Below are 13,737 nucleotides of genomic sequence, written 5' to 3'. Positions count from 1 at the left end.
CAGGGTTCAAAAAACCGTCGTTAACCGCTCAAAAATCGCGGTTACCGACCTTCTCAGTCCGGTCCGGTTTCAAAAACCGCTCGATAACTGAAATTTGAATTCAAAAAATTCGAAAAAATAAAAAAATAATAAAAAATCTTTAAAAAAACTAGACATAATTGTAAGAACTTATGTGAATTTTTTTTTCAAAAATAATGTCGTTTGCATCATATTCTATAGGGAGAAAGTTTGAAAAAATGAAAAACATTGAAGCGCACGGCTCAATTATTAACTCACGTTAAGGAAAAGTGTAACATGGAAACACATATTTTTCTTGTATAAAACGTATTTTAAGAGAATCTTTAAAATTGATTTCACTTTATTTAGAGTTTTATTAAATTCTCTATGATTTTTACAAAGTTCACAAGCATAAAGTGAATATGTTTAGAAACATCACTGTAATTAATTTTTTCATGTCTACTATTATTTTTTCTATGTAAATCATAATATAAATAAGCTAATAAAAACAGTTTCACTAATTTTTAAGATGTGATGGGTCAGTTATGAATTAATCTAGTCGCAACACATTTACACAATCATGCATGTTACAATAACTAATTCATGAGTTCATATATTTTTAAAAGATATAGGATCATGTAAGAAGACTAACAAAATTAGTTTCATGATTTTTGGATTAGCAAAGAGTAAACTATGCATTTACCTTGGTTTAACAAATAAAATTTCTCACAGAAAATTTTGAACTTTTTTATGAGTATAAATACTTTTATCATGTAGATCATATTACAAGGAAGCCAAAAAAATTTGTTTCACTTGATTTGAAGCTCGGATGAATTAGTTATTGATTTTACAAGATCGAACTCTTTTTTAGGTTTTTTGTTGAACTGCGCTGAAATTCGATAAAACCGCTCGATAAATCGAGAAAACCGAGCGGTTACCGACCCAAACCGCTCGGTAACCGACCGAATCAAAAATGCGAGAAAATCGCTCGGTAACCGACCCAAACCGCTCGGTAACCGCTCAAAACCGCTCGGTTACCAAGAGGGGAAAAACATGATTTTTTCGCAAAAATTTAAAATTTGCCGAATGAATTTTCTCCGAATTTTTTTGAATTTTTGACCAGTAACCGCGGTTATCGTGCATTTTGCCTACACCGCGCGCAAGTCGCCCACCCCGAAATCGCAAAAGAAACGACGCCCTCCGAGCCGAGCACGAGGCGCACGCGTTGGTTGGTTGGTTGGTTGGCACGTCGAGATCCAGATACGTCGCCTGAAGGCCGGAACTCCTAACGCATCTGAGCCAGTCGGTCTACCAACAGTTTGACGGGCGTGCTGTGTTCGGTTGCGGCACTCGTCAGGTCCGGGCTGTTTTCTGCCGGGCCCGCGCGTATGGGCGCACTCATCCGGTGTCCGTGCAGCCACAGGAGTACCTGTCCGTGCAACTGTGCCGCTGGTTTCGTCGAGCGGGGAACGTCGCTGGTTTCATTTCTAGAAATGCTTCCGCGTACGACGGACGGAACAGTGGCCGGGAAAGGGCACGAACGTGCAATCGCATCGGCCGGCACCGGTCGGGGCGAGGGCCGGCCGGGTAGCGCCCGCACGCCCGTGACAGGAGGAGAGCAGGACGGCGACAGCGCCATGAATGAGTTGCACCGGTACAGTGCTTTGACTAGCTTTGATTGAGTGAATGACCGAGCGGTCAGTGAGAGAAAGGCTGGCTCGGCCTGCGGCTTAGCTTCAGTGCAGGTTACGTACTTCGGCCGTGCGGTGCCGTCCGTGCCGTGCGTGATGGATGCACATGTGGATGTCGAGCGAACCCGTGCCCGCGCGCGGCTTTACTGCGAGATGGAGACGGATTTGCGTCGTGGTTAGGTCGGAGGCTCGCCAGGCTTTGGGTCTCACGGTTACGGCACGTCGTGTTTTCGTCTGACTGGAGATTAGGCACGGTATTAGTTAGTCGTGATTAGTTGTCGCTAAAAGAAATTGAGTATATTAGTATCCTTGACCGTGTTTGCTTGTTTAGCATTGTAACGTCCGATCCTGATCCAGGCTGTACGACTTGATTTGCTTTTCTAATAGCAACTGATTTGATTTTTTTTAGAAGGAAAAAAGGCACCGAGTTGATGGTTCTCAGTTGAATCTAGCGGGATTGTGGGCTTTTCAGTCGATGTGGACTTGATACGGATGATTGGGTCACAAAATCATGATCATGGAAATAAAGGAAAAAGTCCATCTACCCTCTCAAATTTGATTGTGCGGTCACATAACACCCTGTGGAACAAAGAAAAATCTATTCAACCTCCTCACGGTGCAAAATCAGGTCTATAAACATGTCGAGATGATTGTTTAAAATATTTTAAATAGTGTTTATTTATCTATTTTTCAAATAAACAACTTTTTATTTATTTATTTTCAAATAGCGGTTTTGAATATGGTTTTCCCATCATGGCAACTGACGTGGATGCCATGTCACGATGATTGTTTAAAATATTTTAAGCAGTAGAAAGTATTTTTTTACCTTTTTCTTAGTCATTAACATAAAATAACTTCCGTTATTTGAAATTTAAATAAAAAAGTTGCAGCCACGTCATCACCACATGGCAGCACCTATTATAAAAACAAAGTGGAAAAATATAATAGGAGAAGAAAACGGTAGGTAAAAATTTAAACAAACTTCCCACTATTTAAATATATTTTTCATCACTATGTGGCAGCTACGTGAGAGCGTATTGATCCGGTTTTACAACCTTGGTATTGCCTGTTAGATGGACCTTTTATTTCCTCAGGGGTCATGTGGCCGCACCATCGGACTTTTTCCGAAAATAAATTTCACTAGGCCTAACTTTACACGGCCCAAACATCTAAAGGGGCTAAAATTCTATTTAACTCCATCGTTTTGCAAGTCCTTTTGGGCCGTAGACCGAATCAACACAGCTCTTCAAAATTTCGTTCAAAATAAAAGGTCCAAAAGCCCAGCCCATTCACTCGAGCTAACATGGGCCCTAACCCAGAGCAGAAGGGATATAATCGCTTTGCGCACTCGTTGCTTCCAAACCCTTCCGCCGCCGCCGCTACGACCGAGGCGTCACCTTCGCCGATCCAACATGGGGTAACTGAACATGCTGTTTTCTAGATGCGATCGCCTAGAAGTTCCACGCTATTCCCGTTAATTTTTTTGGTGTTTTCTAGATCTATTACATACCAATGTTCGAATTCGTTAGCTTGTGATGCATGATGGTATCTCAGATGATTGTTGATTATAGGGATTGTTCCTGAAAAGAAAATTTTATTAGTGCGAACGGCGTGCCAAACATTTGATCCATTTAGCTTTAAGGTTTAATCGAATTACTAGCGATAGAGGCTTCATGTATTGCTTAATAGTGCCTATGGTCTATTTCCTTATTAGATGCATGATTCGTAGCTGGAGCTGGTATAGTTAGTGCTCGATTCAAATCTCATTTTTCATAACTGAATTGGATGCAATTTACACATCAAGGAATTAGCCTAAAAGGTGGCCTCACTGGTATACTAAAGTCTTAAACCTTTGATGTCCCTCATGCGGTGTCTTATGTAATAATTGACGGTGCTGGCAGAGAAATGTAGCAATTGACGGTGGGTATTATTGTTATGGGCTGTCCGAAATGTTGAGTGCTTGACCATATTTATCTACGACTAGCTCCGCACTTTTGTACACTATCTGAAAATTAGAAATTGTGAAGCTTAACAGTCTATTAATCCTATGCACTTACCTATATTGATGCAGACATCTCACTCCTCTGATGTGTCTTATTGTCTATACCTGTTTTTTTTTATGCCTTAACCATATATCGAATACTGGATTTAGAGAGTAGGGTAATGTTCCCCTGGAGTTCCTGTTGGTTCTTTTATCTAGCAGGCTGCATATAGCAAGGCCTGTAATAAAATACCTTTTCCCAGGCATGACCAAACTTTCTTGCACTGTACAATTCCGTTATAAAACACACATTGGCTACATTTTCACATTTCAACTGGACTTTAAGGAGACATATCCTTGTTACTGGAGACAGTGGTACTAGTGTGGCTCCAAAGCTCATTGGGATATGATAACATGTTAGTTTATTGAGCCCTGTATTGTATCACGTCTGCTGTCACTCTGTCAGTTATGCACAATACTTCAATTTATTTGCTACATCAATTTCTTTGAAATGGTCCTAGAAATCTAGAAATTTTCTTGTCATTCTTTTGCTCCAACTATAGTCTGATTATTCATGTAGTTACCTCTCGTGGTTGTCATATATGGAATAATACATTTTTAGTCTTATGGCTGTTGTGCTCTAATTTAAGTCCAGCTTCTTGGCTACAAGTTTCTTAGGGCCAATTTAAGTCAAAGTGGGGAGTTCATTCAAAAGTAGAGAGGTCTTAGTTGATCCATGGAGTTTAGGTGTTAAGCCATACAGTTTAATAGTATTCTGCTCTACCAACTTTGCCTCAAGGCCTGGGTAATCGAGTCTATGACTTTTACTTCCTTTCCTTTGTTATGCTAGTTGAGTAAGTAATCCGGTTGACTATGGTGTACTTTTTTAAAAAGGAAGTAACTTTGCACTTCTTTAGCTGTGTTTCTTCCTTGATGTTTATTATTGAAATGTTTGATCTGGAGTTTCATATGCTACATTTGGTGTTCACATATATTTCTTGAATGCTAATGTTTGTAATTCTACTGCAGTAAGACACGTGGTATGGGAGCTGGGCGCAAGCTCAAGACCCACAGAAGGAACCAGAGGTGGGCTGACAAAGCTTACAAGAAGAGTCACCTCGGCAACGAGTGGAAGAAACCCTTTGCTGGTTCATCTCACGCAAAGGGAATTGTCCTTGAAAAGATGTAAGTTTGTTAAATAGCACTGCACTTACTCATTTATCCTGAACAACCAATACCTGACTTGTGCTATTCCAATTGTAGTGGTATTGAGGCTAAGCAGCCAAACTCTGCTATCCGTAAGTGTGCTCGTGTCCAGCTCGTGAAGAATGGAAAGAAAATCGCTGCCTTTGTGCCAAACGATGGTTGCTTAAACTACATTGAGGAAAATGTAAGTTCTATTTCTGCCTCATGGAATTTCGTTATGGGCAAAAGATTTTTGCCCCTCTCAGTTGCTCACCGCTACCAATGGCTCGTTGCACTCTCAATCTTTATAGGACGAGGTTCTCATTGCTGGGTTCGGTCGTAAGGGTCACGCCGTGGGAGATATTCCCGGTGTCCGTTTCAAGGTCGTGAAGGTCTCTGGTGTTTCCCTGCTCGCCCTCTTCAAGGAAAAGAAGGAGAAGCCGAGATCTTGAAGAACCACTCCCCTTCGCCGCACCGATACTCGTAATGTTTTTTGGGCCTGTGGCGCACCGGAAGGGCTATCTCATATCAGAACTCATGTTGAAACGAACCTGTCAGCTGTTTGGCCATAGCTTTGTCGAGGAAACATCTGAATTTGAATTCTATCTATAAAGCTGCTACTCAGTGTGATGTTATGTTCATGTCTTGGTATGCATCTAGAATGTCTATATATCAAACTTTGGTGGCGTCATCTCGTGTCGGTGAAGGTACAGGTGGAAACCGATGGGTGCAGGTGAATGCGCGTACCGGCCGAGTATTCGATCATCTGAACCGTTGATGGCGGAATCGAACGGCTGGGAAGGCGCCCAGCTCTCCGCGTCGCAGCTCCGAAGGCTGAAGCGAGGTATCCACCCGCAGAGCAGAGGAAATCGCGATCTGATATGGTCCGGCGCGGTGCTCTCCACGGCCCACTGGACGGGACCGGGTTAAGCTTGACTGGGCCATCCCTAGCAGCGCCAGGTCAGCAGCCTATCCGGGCCCGCTTACTATGGAACATACTCAGGTGCCTCCTACCACCATCCTATTGTGTCACTTCCATGTGGACCCGGTGTCAAGTCTGACCCGTGTGTCAGTCTCTCCATCCAATAGGTAGCATCCCATCGCGGGTAGCAAGTCGTGACCGAAACAAATGGATCCTTTTGCCTCGGCTGGGTGTGACTTATGAGAGGCGAAGAAGCAAGGCAGCCGAATTCAACTCCCGTGTTCGGCTCGTCGGCCGCAGCTGCTGCCCTTCCGCCTCCCTCCTTCGCTCCGGCCGTGCTCGCCGCCGGCGCGCCTAGTCAACCGCTCCGTCGCATGGAGATGGCCCCTGCGCCCGTCTCCTCCAACCCGCGTACGGTCGAGGACATCTTCAAGGACTTCTCCGGCCGCCGCGCGGCCCTAGTGCGCGCCCTAACCTCCGGTAACAACTGCACCCCCACCTTGCCTCGCTCCTCGTAGTTACGCGACGCGCTGACTCCTGCATAGATCTAACGCTGCGCTCTTCTCTTGTGTCGTTGCCGGTGCAGATGTGGACGAGTTCTATGGCTACTGCGACCCAGGTGAGTGAGATCGATCTGCGACGAGCTGTTCCCGGGTGCGTGTAATGGTGGATCCGGGTGGGGACTGAGCGGATCTTGATTTTGTTTGCCTGCGTGCAGAGAAGGAGAATTTGTGCCTGTACGGCCTGCCCAACGGGAGCTGGGAGGTGGCGCCGCCGGCGGAGGAGGTACCGCCCGAGATGCCGGAGCCGGCGCTGGGAATCAACTTCGCGCGCGACGGCATGCAGCGCCGCGACTGGCTCTCCCTCGTCGCAGTCCACTCCGACTCGTGGCTCATCTCCGTGGCTTTCTTCTTCGGCGCCAAACTCAACGCCAACGAACGGTAGCAATGCTATTCCGGCACTTTGCCTTCTGAATTCGATTTCAAGCAACCGTCTTGTTGTTTTAGAGAATATAATGCATGTTTCCCCTCTGGAAGGTGGTTTCAGTTACTTAAGTTTTTGCCTTTCTTGCGTGTTAGTTTGCTTGATTTTTAGGTGACTGGGAAAATGCGTGATCGATTTTATGTCTATTTTTTTTCACTTTGTGTATGTGTGCGCATGTGCACATGTTTCTTGTGCTCTTCTTTTTGTTTCCTTTGAGTGAATTGGGGGTCATGCTTTGTGGATGAGTTCGCTTTACTGGCCCTTTTGCATGCTGTTTTTCTTCTTTCCTTTTTGTTTAGCTACAAGGTGCAAACAGAACCGTGAGCCTTTATACTTGATGACGATGGATGGAGTATTTCATAGGTACTGTGAAGACCCTTGGCCCATCAATTTATTATGAGTGGCAAACTCTTAGTCCATTTTCCACTTTAGTTCAGAAATCATGTAAAGAAATGGAGGATCTTTTGCTTTATGTAGTTCTAGCTTTGCATGTTCAACTGTTTTTAGAAATTTGATATCAATCCCATTTTTATTTTTATTTTTGTTGTGAAGAACAATGCCGCGACTTCTAGAACTAAAGATTAAAGTTGCTTCTTCTACAAGTCAGAAGTCTTCTCCTGACTTGATTGATAAGTCTGCCATCTTAATTGTACGGTAATTTATTTTCATAGATGTCTTCATGGTAGTTGTAGAAGCTACCATTTATTCCTTGATACAATCTGTATAGAACAGGAAATGTAAGTTATTTGACCAAGGTGAAAAGGACATCGTAAAAGGAACCCATAACTCTTGATGCTTGAAATTGTTGCGGAGCATTTTACAATATTACTGCTTGCTCAATTGCTTGTTCGTTCAATTGTTGTACATTTGCCTGAAAATAATTTTAGCTAATAGAAAAGCTGGGAAACTATATATATGAAGAATTTTGTGAGCACAAATTGAATTGTAAGGGTTGGGATGATTTCTAACTATTCTGTGCCATTTTAGTAATCAGCTCAGATATTGATTGTTGAAACAAATACATAATGAAGAGTAATTAGCAACATGTGCTTATAGTCGATGATTATCTCTTCTGCTGTTGGCATGGGCAGTATATTAATTCGTTGACAATTTTTTTTGTTTTTGCGAGAATTTTCTTATCCTAGCAGTGCAACTCATAATGTTCAAATTCCTTTTCTTTTTCTTGAGGATTTTATGAATAACTGTATAGTGAAAAAAAATTTGATTGTTTCATCCAATTGTATCTCTTAGGTGTCCCACATTCTTCTTCTCAACATTTAAATGCACACACACCTCTAGTGTTGAGCTCCCACTGTGTCTAGGTTTCTATCTTGCTTCAACCACCTTCTTTTGGGAAAAATGCTGATTTTGCGCTTCTTGTAGTACTTTTTGTTACATGTTTCCCGTCTCACGAGAATCACTGTGAGAATTTAATGCATAATTAGTCCTCTGCATGCCTTTTCCAACTGCTTTTTAAGCAGTTCACTCCGGATCATTTTTTTATTCCAAAGCATTTTTCTAATATTTCAATTTACATAGTTGTGTACTTGTGCTCTTGGATCCTTAACAAATGAAGGTAAAGTGAATTTAACATAACCCAGATCCTTTCCGAAGGAATATGATTATCACCTCTGCTATAACAACTAGCAATCTTAGCTGTTAAGCTATCATATTTCCACCATAGGCTTGTTCTGTCTTGTCGATACTGGGGCATAGATTGTGGTTATTCTTATTACTTCATCTCACGGGGAGAAACTTCCGGGCTGCAGTATTCTTATACCATCTCATTGTGTTAACATGCTTGGATATTGTATTCATGATGGTGATATTGACTACTTATTTTATTCTGAATGTTTTCCTCATGAACACATATGTATTGTTCTCTGACTTTTAATAAACACAAATTTTGGACTACTTGGAAGGATACTTTGCAGTTTTTTTGCCTGTAAGGTGATGAGATCTTTTGCTGCTGTACATACCCAGAACACTATTATTGCTGTACCAATAATCTATTTACAACCCGTTATCAAATTGCTGGCATGAACATTCAACACAAATGCTTCATTCTATATTTAAAGTAGTATTTCCTCTGTATTGAAGCTGTATTGTGTGTTGAAGTCTGTGTTTGCAACAATAAGAATCTAATTAAGATCCACATTGGAAAATTGATTGCATGAGAAAATTTGGTTAATTTTGTGTGAAATCTTAAGCTGAAGCCTCTTGCTGATTCGATGATTTGCTCTTTTTATTTTTCAGGAAGCGCTTATTCAGCATGATCAACGATCTTCCAACTGTTTTTGAAGCATTAGCTGACAGAAAACACGGCCGAGATAGATCTGGTGTTGATAGCAGCGGCAAGTCCAGACACTCATCAAAGGTGCCCCTTTCATCTTTCCAATAGTTTATTTTTTTACTCTAATTTGAGAAGCTGAAAATCCAGTTATTTATTTTTCTCTCAAATCTAACACGAAAAGAGTTTCAACTTCCTTATACAGCGATCAAGCGATGGCCACGCAAAGAAGTCTAGGGCGGCTCCCCCTGTCGAAGAGTATGACGACGACGAAGACGAAGAGCACAGCGAAACCTTTTGTGGAACCTGTGGCGGCCTCTACAATGCGAACGAGTTCTGGATCGGCTGTGACATCTGTGAGCGGTGGTTCCACGGCAAATGCGTGAAGATAACCCCGGCCAAAGCGGAACACATAAAGCACTACAAGTGCCCTGACTGCAGCTCGAAGAAAATCAGGCAGTAGGTTACAGTGTGCACCCACCCGCCGTCGCTGACCCATCTGATCTGATCAAACCATACTCCGTCTCAAGGTCGCAGCTAGCAGATGTGAATTCATTAGACGTTGTGCTGTTATGTGGAGGTAGAATGAGGCAAGGGACTGAGATGGATAGCTGCTCGTTTTATAAATGGCTCGTTAACTGTCGATGCCATTGCTGTGCATGTTCATTACCTGTCGTTGTAGCAGCCATTCACTGATGAGTGATTTATGCCTTGGTAGTGGTAGGGGTTTCATTGATTTGCGTATGTCTGGACTGGTCCTGTCAAATTTGTAGTCATCTTCCTCAAAGAAACAAACAAAAATGAACTCTTGTATATTCATAGTTCCATATAGATAGTCAGCCGCTGCCATCTGCGTCGACAGTCCCGGAAACAGGCGTCATCGTTTCAGTTGTAGCCGGTGATCGAGAAAGTCCGGTGCCGTAGCTATTCTATTAGGTATAGCGGCCAAGCACGGACACGTCCTCCCAACCGGAATCGCGAAGCCCCCCACCCACCCATTCCCCCGATCAAGCCCCAGGTCCAACCAGATCTCAACTCTTCTGCTCTCGCAGCAAGGACCAGTGGGCGGAGGCGCGCGCGGGATTCGCCGCACCCGAGTCGAGCGAGCAGCCCCGCGCTCGAGCTCACACGGCCGGGCGTGGCAGCTTGATCCGTGTCTGTGGCTCTGTGCCGCTACCGCACCCGCTATGGTGGGTTCTATGAATTGCAGCTGGACGCCCTCTGGAGTTGTAGCTGGACGCCCCTTGCTCCAATCATCCACAACACCAGAGCCCAGAGGATCCCCCTCCCCTGGCTCTGGCGGATCCGGATCCTCTGCAGAGGCGAAGGCAACGCAGACCGTAGCATCCGCTACAGTGATTTGTGAGAAGTTAAACAGTTGGAAATGGGTCCTAATCTGAGAAGTTCACCTAGCATCTAATCTGAGCCGTTGGCTTTCGATCCGACGGTTGGACATGGATCGATCCGACGGTTGGACATGGATCCTAATGCGAATCGCTGCTTATTCACTGCAGAGAATCACTTTCCGGCTCTAGCTGATCAAGTTCCATATTTATAACTCCCTGAAAATGTACGTTTCAGATTTGGAGCTTGAAACTTCGACTTTTTTTTAGCCGATCCAGTAGTACAGGATCCTACTGTATTTATATATTTTAACTTCGATTTTCAGAATTGCAAATCAAAGCTCACCTTCGAGATTTCCCTGTTTCTGAATTCCATTGGAACTTAGTTTCAGATTGTGCCTTTCCAGCGGTATATTATTATTTAGCCGCATGCTTATTACTAGTTACAAACCATACTAGCAGGGTACAGGATCACCCAACCATCGGGAGATGTACCCTCTGCTCTTGAGGCTCTCCACAGCATCCCTGATGATCTTCTCTACAGTACTGAACTGCAGCCCCAGCGCGATGAGCTTCTTTGACGCAGCCTCCGCTCTGAGCAGCCCAGGTTGGGTGTCCTTGGGGAACCTGCAGACAAAGCAACAACGGTAGGCTCAAGCACACCGAGAGATCGCTCTTTCACATCGATGCCTAAATTCCATTCACTATCATTGTGAAAGTGTGTGGTTTGGCTGGTCCGCGTACTTGGGCACTTTGTAGTTGGGATAGAGCTCGGCGACTCCGGCCGCGAAATCGCTCCAGTGGGCGATGGACTCCACGCAGATGTGCCTCCCGGACGCCGATGGGTTCTCGAAAAGCAGGATATGGGCCAACGCGACGTCTTCCACATGGACCGCCCCCATGAAAAAATCAGCGTACTCCTCTGTGCAACCTGCACGGCGAGAAAAGGTGTGCTTCAATGTTTCCCTGATCTCACGGTAACGACATGGCGAGCAAGCAAGAACAGTATTCTGAAAACTACATGTAATTTTTGGTAGCACGGCGTCAATGCACGATCATTTATCAACCAAAGCGTACTGATGCCTGAACTGAGTCTGAACGAGACATTTGTCCAAGCAGAAAAAGCTCTAGAGCTGAGACGGCCGGTCGTACAACCTAGTACACCTCACCATGGGAATATTCAGTATAGTTTGATTAACTTCTTTTGAGATAGAATTCCTACTGTAACATATTGACCACATCTGAGGATAGCATCAAAAGGCTAAAAATGTTTGGTTCCTGCAAGTGCATGAACAACTTAGTGGAACAGTTGAACGAAACTCCAGCTACACTCTTCCTTCACTCATTGGCCACTGTTTGGAAACCAAATTATAAAATATGGTGTATGGTCTATGCTTAGCAATGAGTACACGAAAGCATACCTTCGAGGAGTCGAAGAAACATGGCCATGCTAGCATTGATGGTTGGTTGAATCATCGGCCCCAAAACGGTCCCCGGGTTAACCACAACCACATCGAGCCCATTCTCCTCTGCAAACTTCCATGCCGCCTTCTCTGCCAGTGTCTTTGAAGCAGGGTACCAAACCTATGCAAAGGCAAAGGGGGCCTCAGATAACAGCGAAATCACTGATGAACATTCTTCTGTGTCAATGTTCACTTCATTTTCCAAGCTGACCATCATACCATCAAAATTCAGACTTCGGCTCACCAGAAGTACAGCATGCATCATCAAACTTTCATTCAGAATTGAGCAACACGAGAATACAGACGCACCATCGTTCACAATGTGCGGAAGAACCACAAGCAAAGGAGAGAAATTTGGAGATGCTAAAACAAGATAGAATTGGCCAATTGGCAGGCTCACCCCGTTCTTCTCGCAGTAGTCGATGTCGGTCCAGCACCGCTCGTCGCGGACCTCGCCGGCCGGCCACCCCGGGCTGGGCACGATGGCAGAGATGGACGAGGTCACCACCACCCGCCGCACTCCCCTGGCCTCCTTGGCCGCGCGCAGCACGTTCAGCGTCCCCTCCACCGCCGGCACCATCAGTTGCTTCTGCAACCACACACGGAGCAGGTCAGCCTGGGGGAGAGGAGGGGAGTCTCGGCCACAAGGCAACGGCGGGCAGGGCCACGCACGACGTAACGGCGCAGTACCTGGGGGTCGACGACGCGGTCGACGGTGCAGGGGGACGCGAGGTGGAAGACGCCCGAGCATCCCCGGGCAGCGGCGTGAAGGGCGGCGCCGTCGAGAAGGTCGCACCGGAAGATGCGGAGGCGGCCCTCACCGGCGCTGGCGGCGAGCACGTGGAGGTGGTCCGTCTCCGCCTTGTCATCTGCACGTCGCCGCGCAAACGATAACTGTAACCTCCGCGTCGAAAGCAACTAGCCAACTACTCTTCCCGGCACGCCATCGATGCCGCAGTCAAATGAATGGCAGTCCTTGCAATCCCGCAAGGACGCCGCTGCGCTCCGCAAAAAAAGGAGAGAAAGGAGAGGCAGTGGCGGGGAGTGTAGTGCTACTGACCGGGGTTGAGGACGCCAGCGTGGACGCTGTAGCCGCGGTCGAGGAGGAGGCGGACGAGGGTCGAGCCGATGAAGCCGCTCGCGCCAGTGACCAGCACCGTCTCCCCCTTCGCTTCCCCGCTTGCCATCGCCGGTCTCCAGGGGCGGAGCCAGGGCCCGTGCTGGGGGTGCTACAGCACGGGCCTAGCCCAGTGAACTAAAGGTAAACATGTGTAATTTAGGCCCAAAAAACTAGAATTTAGTTAAATTTTTACTGACTCAGTACCTGTCTATTGGGCCAGCACCTGTCCATGGGCCATCCTGGCTCCGCCACTGCCGGTCTCCCTTTCTCGACGTCCTTACTTGAGCCGATGAACCTGAGCTCTCGTGCTTGTGACTGTCGAATGGCTACCGGTCACTTGATTTTTATTGACGCGGTGGTACGGATAACGACAAGTAAATGGCACAGTACAATTCACGTCTACCATCACAGTTAGGGATGTATTTTTTAGGTATTGGCCGATCTAAGACTAAGATTTATTCACACTAAATTAAGTTAAAAAAAACTATATAGTGTTTCAAAACTAACTATTGGTACCACTCGCGTCCTTAATTACAATGAAAATTAGGGGTTAGCTTAATCTAAAGAGGAACATCCTATTTCAACACTAAAAAGTAAAAAGAGTCCGAATTAAGATGGGAGCAGTCACCGGTTGCGGCTCTTAAGCCATTAAATAACAAAGACAAGATCTTTATTGGATTAAACACTAAGTCATCAAGGCAAAGTCTTAACATTAGTCTCTCTTTCGGTTCCTTACCGATGTGATCAGTTTAGAGCTTGAG

The 13,737-nt window shown here is 45.3% G+C and overlaps 3 protein-coding genes across 4 annotated transcripts; 2 read left to right on the top strand and 1 right to left on the bottom strand.

Annotated features, from left to right (window-relative positions):
- Window positions 1-3,038: 3,038 nt before the first annotated feature.
- On the top strand, window positions 3,039-5,495 carry LOC133913645 (small ribosomal subunit protein uS12). Its single transcript, XM_062356850.1, has 4 exons — window positions 3,039-3,105; window positions 4,699-4,854; window positions 4,933-5,059; window positions 5,166-5,495. Exons 1-4 carry the CDS (start codon window positions 3,101-3,103, stop codon window positions 5,304-5,306), a joined length of 429 nt encoding a protein of 142 aa, XP_062212834.1. The 5' UTR covers window positions 3,039-3,100; the 3' UTR covers window positions 5,307-5,495.
- Window positions 5,496-5,976: 481 nt separating this feature from the next.
- Window positions 5,977-9,867, top strand: LOC133913643 (PHD finger protein ALFIN-LIKE 3-like). 2 transcript variants are annotated; one of them, XM_062356848.1, is made up of 5 exons: window positions 5,981-6,256; window positions 6,363-6,395; window positions 6,495-6,717; window positions 9,017-9,137; window positions 9,256-9,867. In XM_062356848.1, the coding sequence occupies exons 1-5, from the start codon at window positions 6,016-6,018 to the stop codon at window positions 9,511-9,513; spliced, it is 876 nt and encodes a 291-aa protein (XP_062212832.1). In that variant the 5' UTR covers window positions 5,981-6,015; the 3' UTR covers window positions 9,514-9,867. The 2 variants fall into 2 exon arrangements, with proteins under 2 accessions (XP_062212833.1, XP_062212832.1); XM_062356849.1 differs by lacking the exon at window positions 6,363-6,395 and having other exon boundaries at window positions 5,977-6,256.
- An 868-nt stretch (window positions 9,868-10,735) lies between these two features.
- On the bottom strand, window positions 10,736-13,327 carry LOC133913642 (phenylacetaldehyde reductase-like). Its single transcript, XM_062356847.1, has 7 exons — window positions 13,240-13,327; window positions 12,917-13,054; window positions 12,547-12,725; window positions 12,257-12,445; window positions 11,815-11,977; window positions 11,138-11,324; window positions 10,736-11,020 (listed from the first exon to the last, which is right to left on the bottom strand). Exons 2-7 carry the CDS (start codon window positions 13,041-13,043, stop codon window positions 10,849-10,851), a joined length of 1,017 nt encoding a protein of 338 aa, XP_062212831.1. The 5' UTR covers window positions 13,044-13,054; window positions 13,240-13,327; the 3' UTR covers window positions 10,736-10,848.
- Window positions 13,328-13,737: the final 410 nt, after the last annotated feature.

Source organism: Phragmites australis, chromosome 3 (assembly GCF_958298935.1).
Source record: "Phragmites australis chromosome 3, lpPhrAust1.1, whole genome shotgun sequence".
Taxonomy (NCBI): Eukaryota; Viridiplantae; Streptophyta; class Magnoliopsida; order Poales; family Poaceae; genus Phragmites; species Phragmites australis.
The sequence above is the reverse complement of the archived record's forward strand: the minus strand, read 5'-3'. Positions and strand labels throughout refer to the sequence as shown.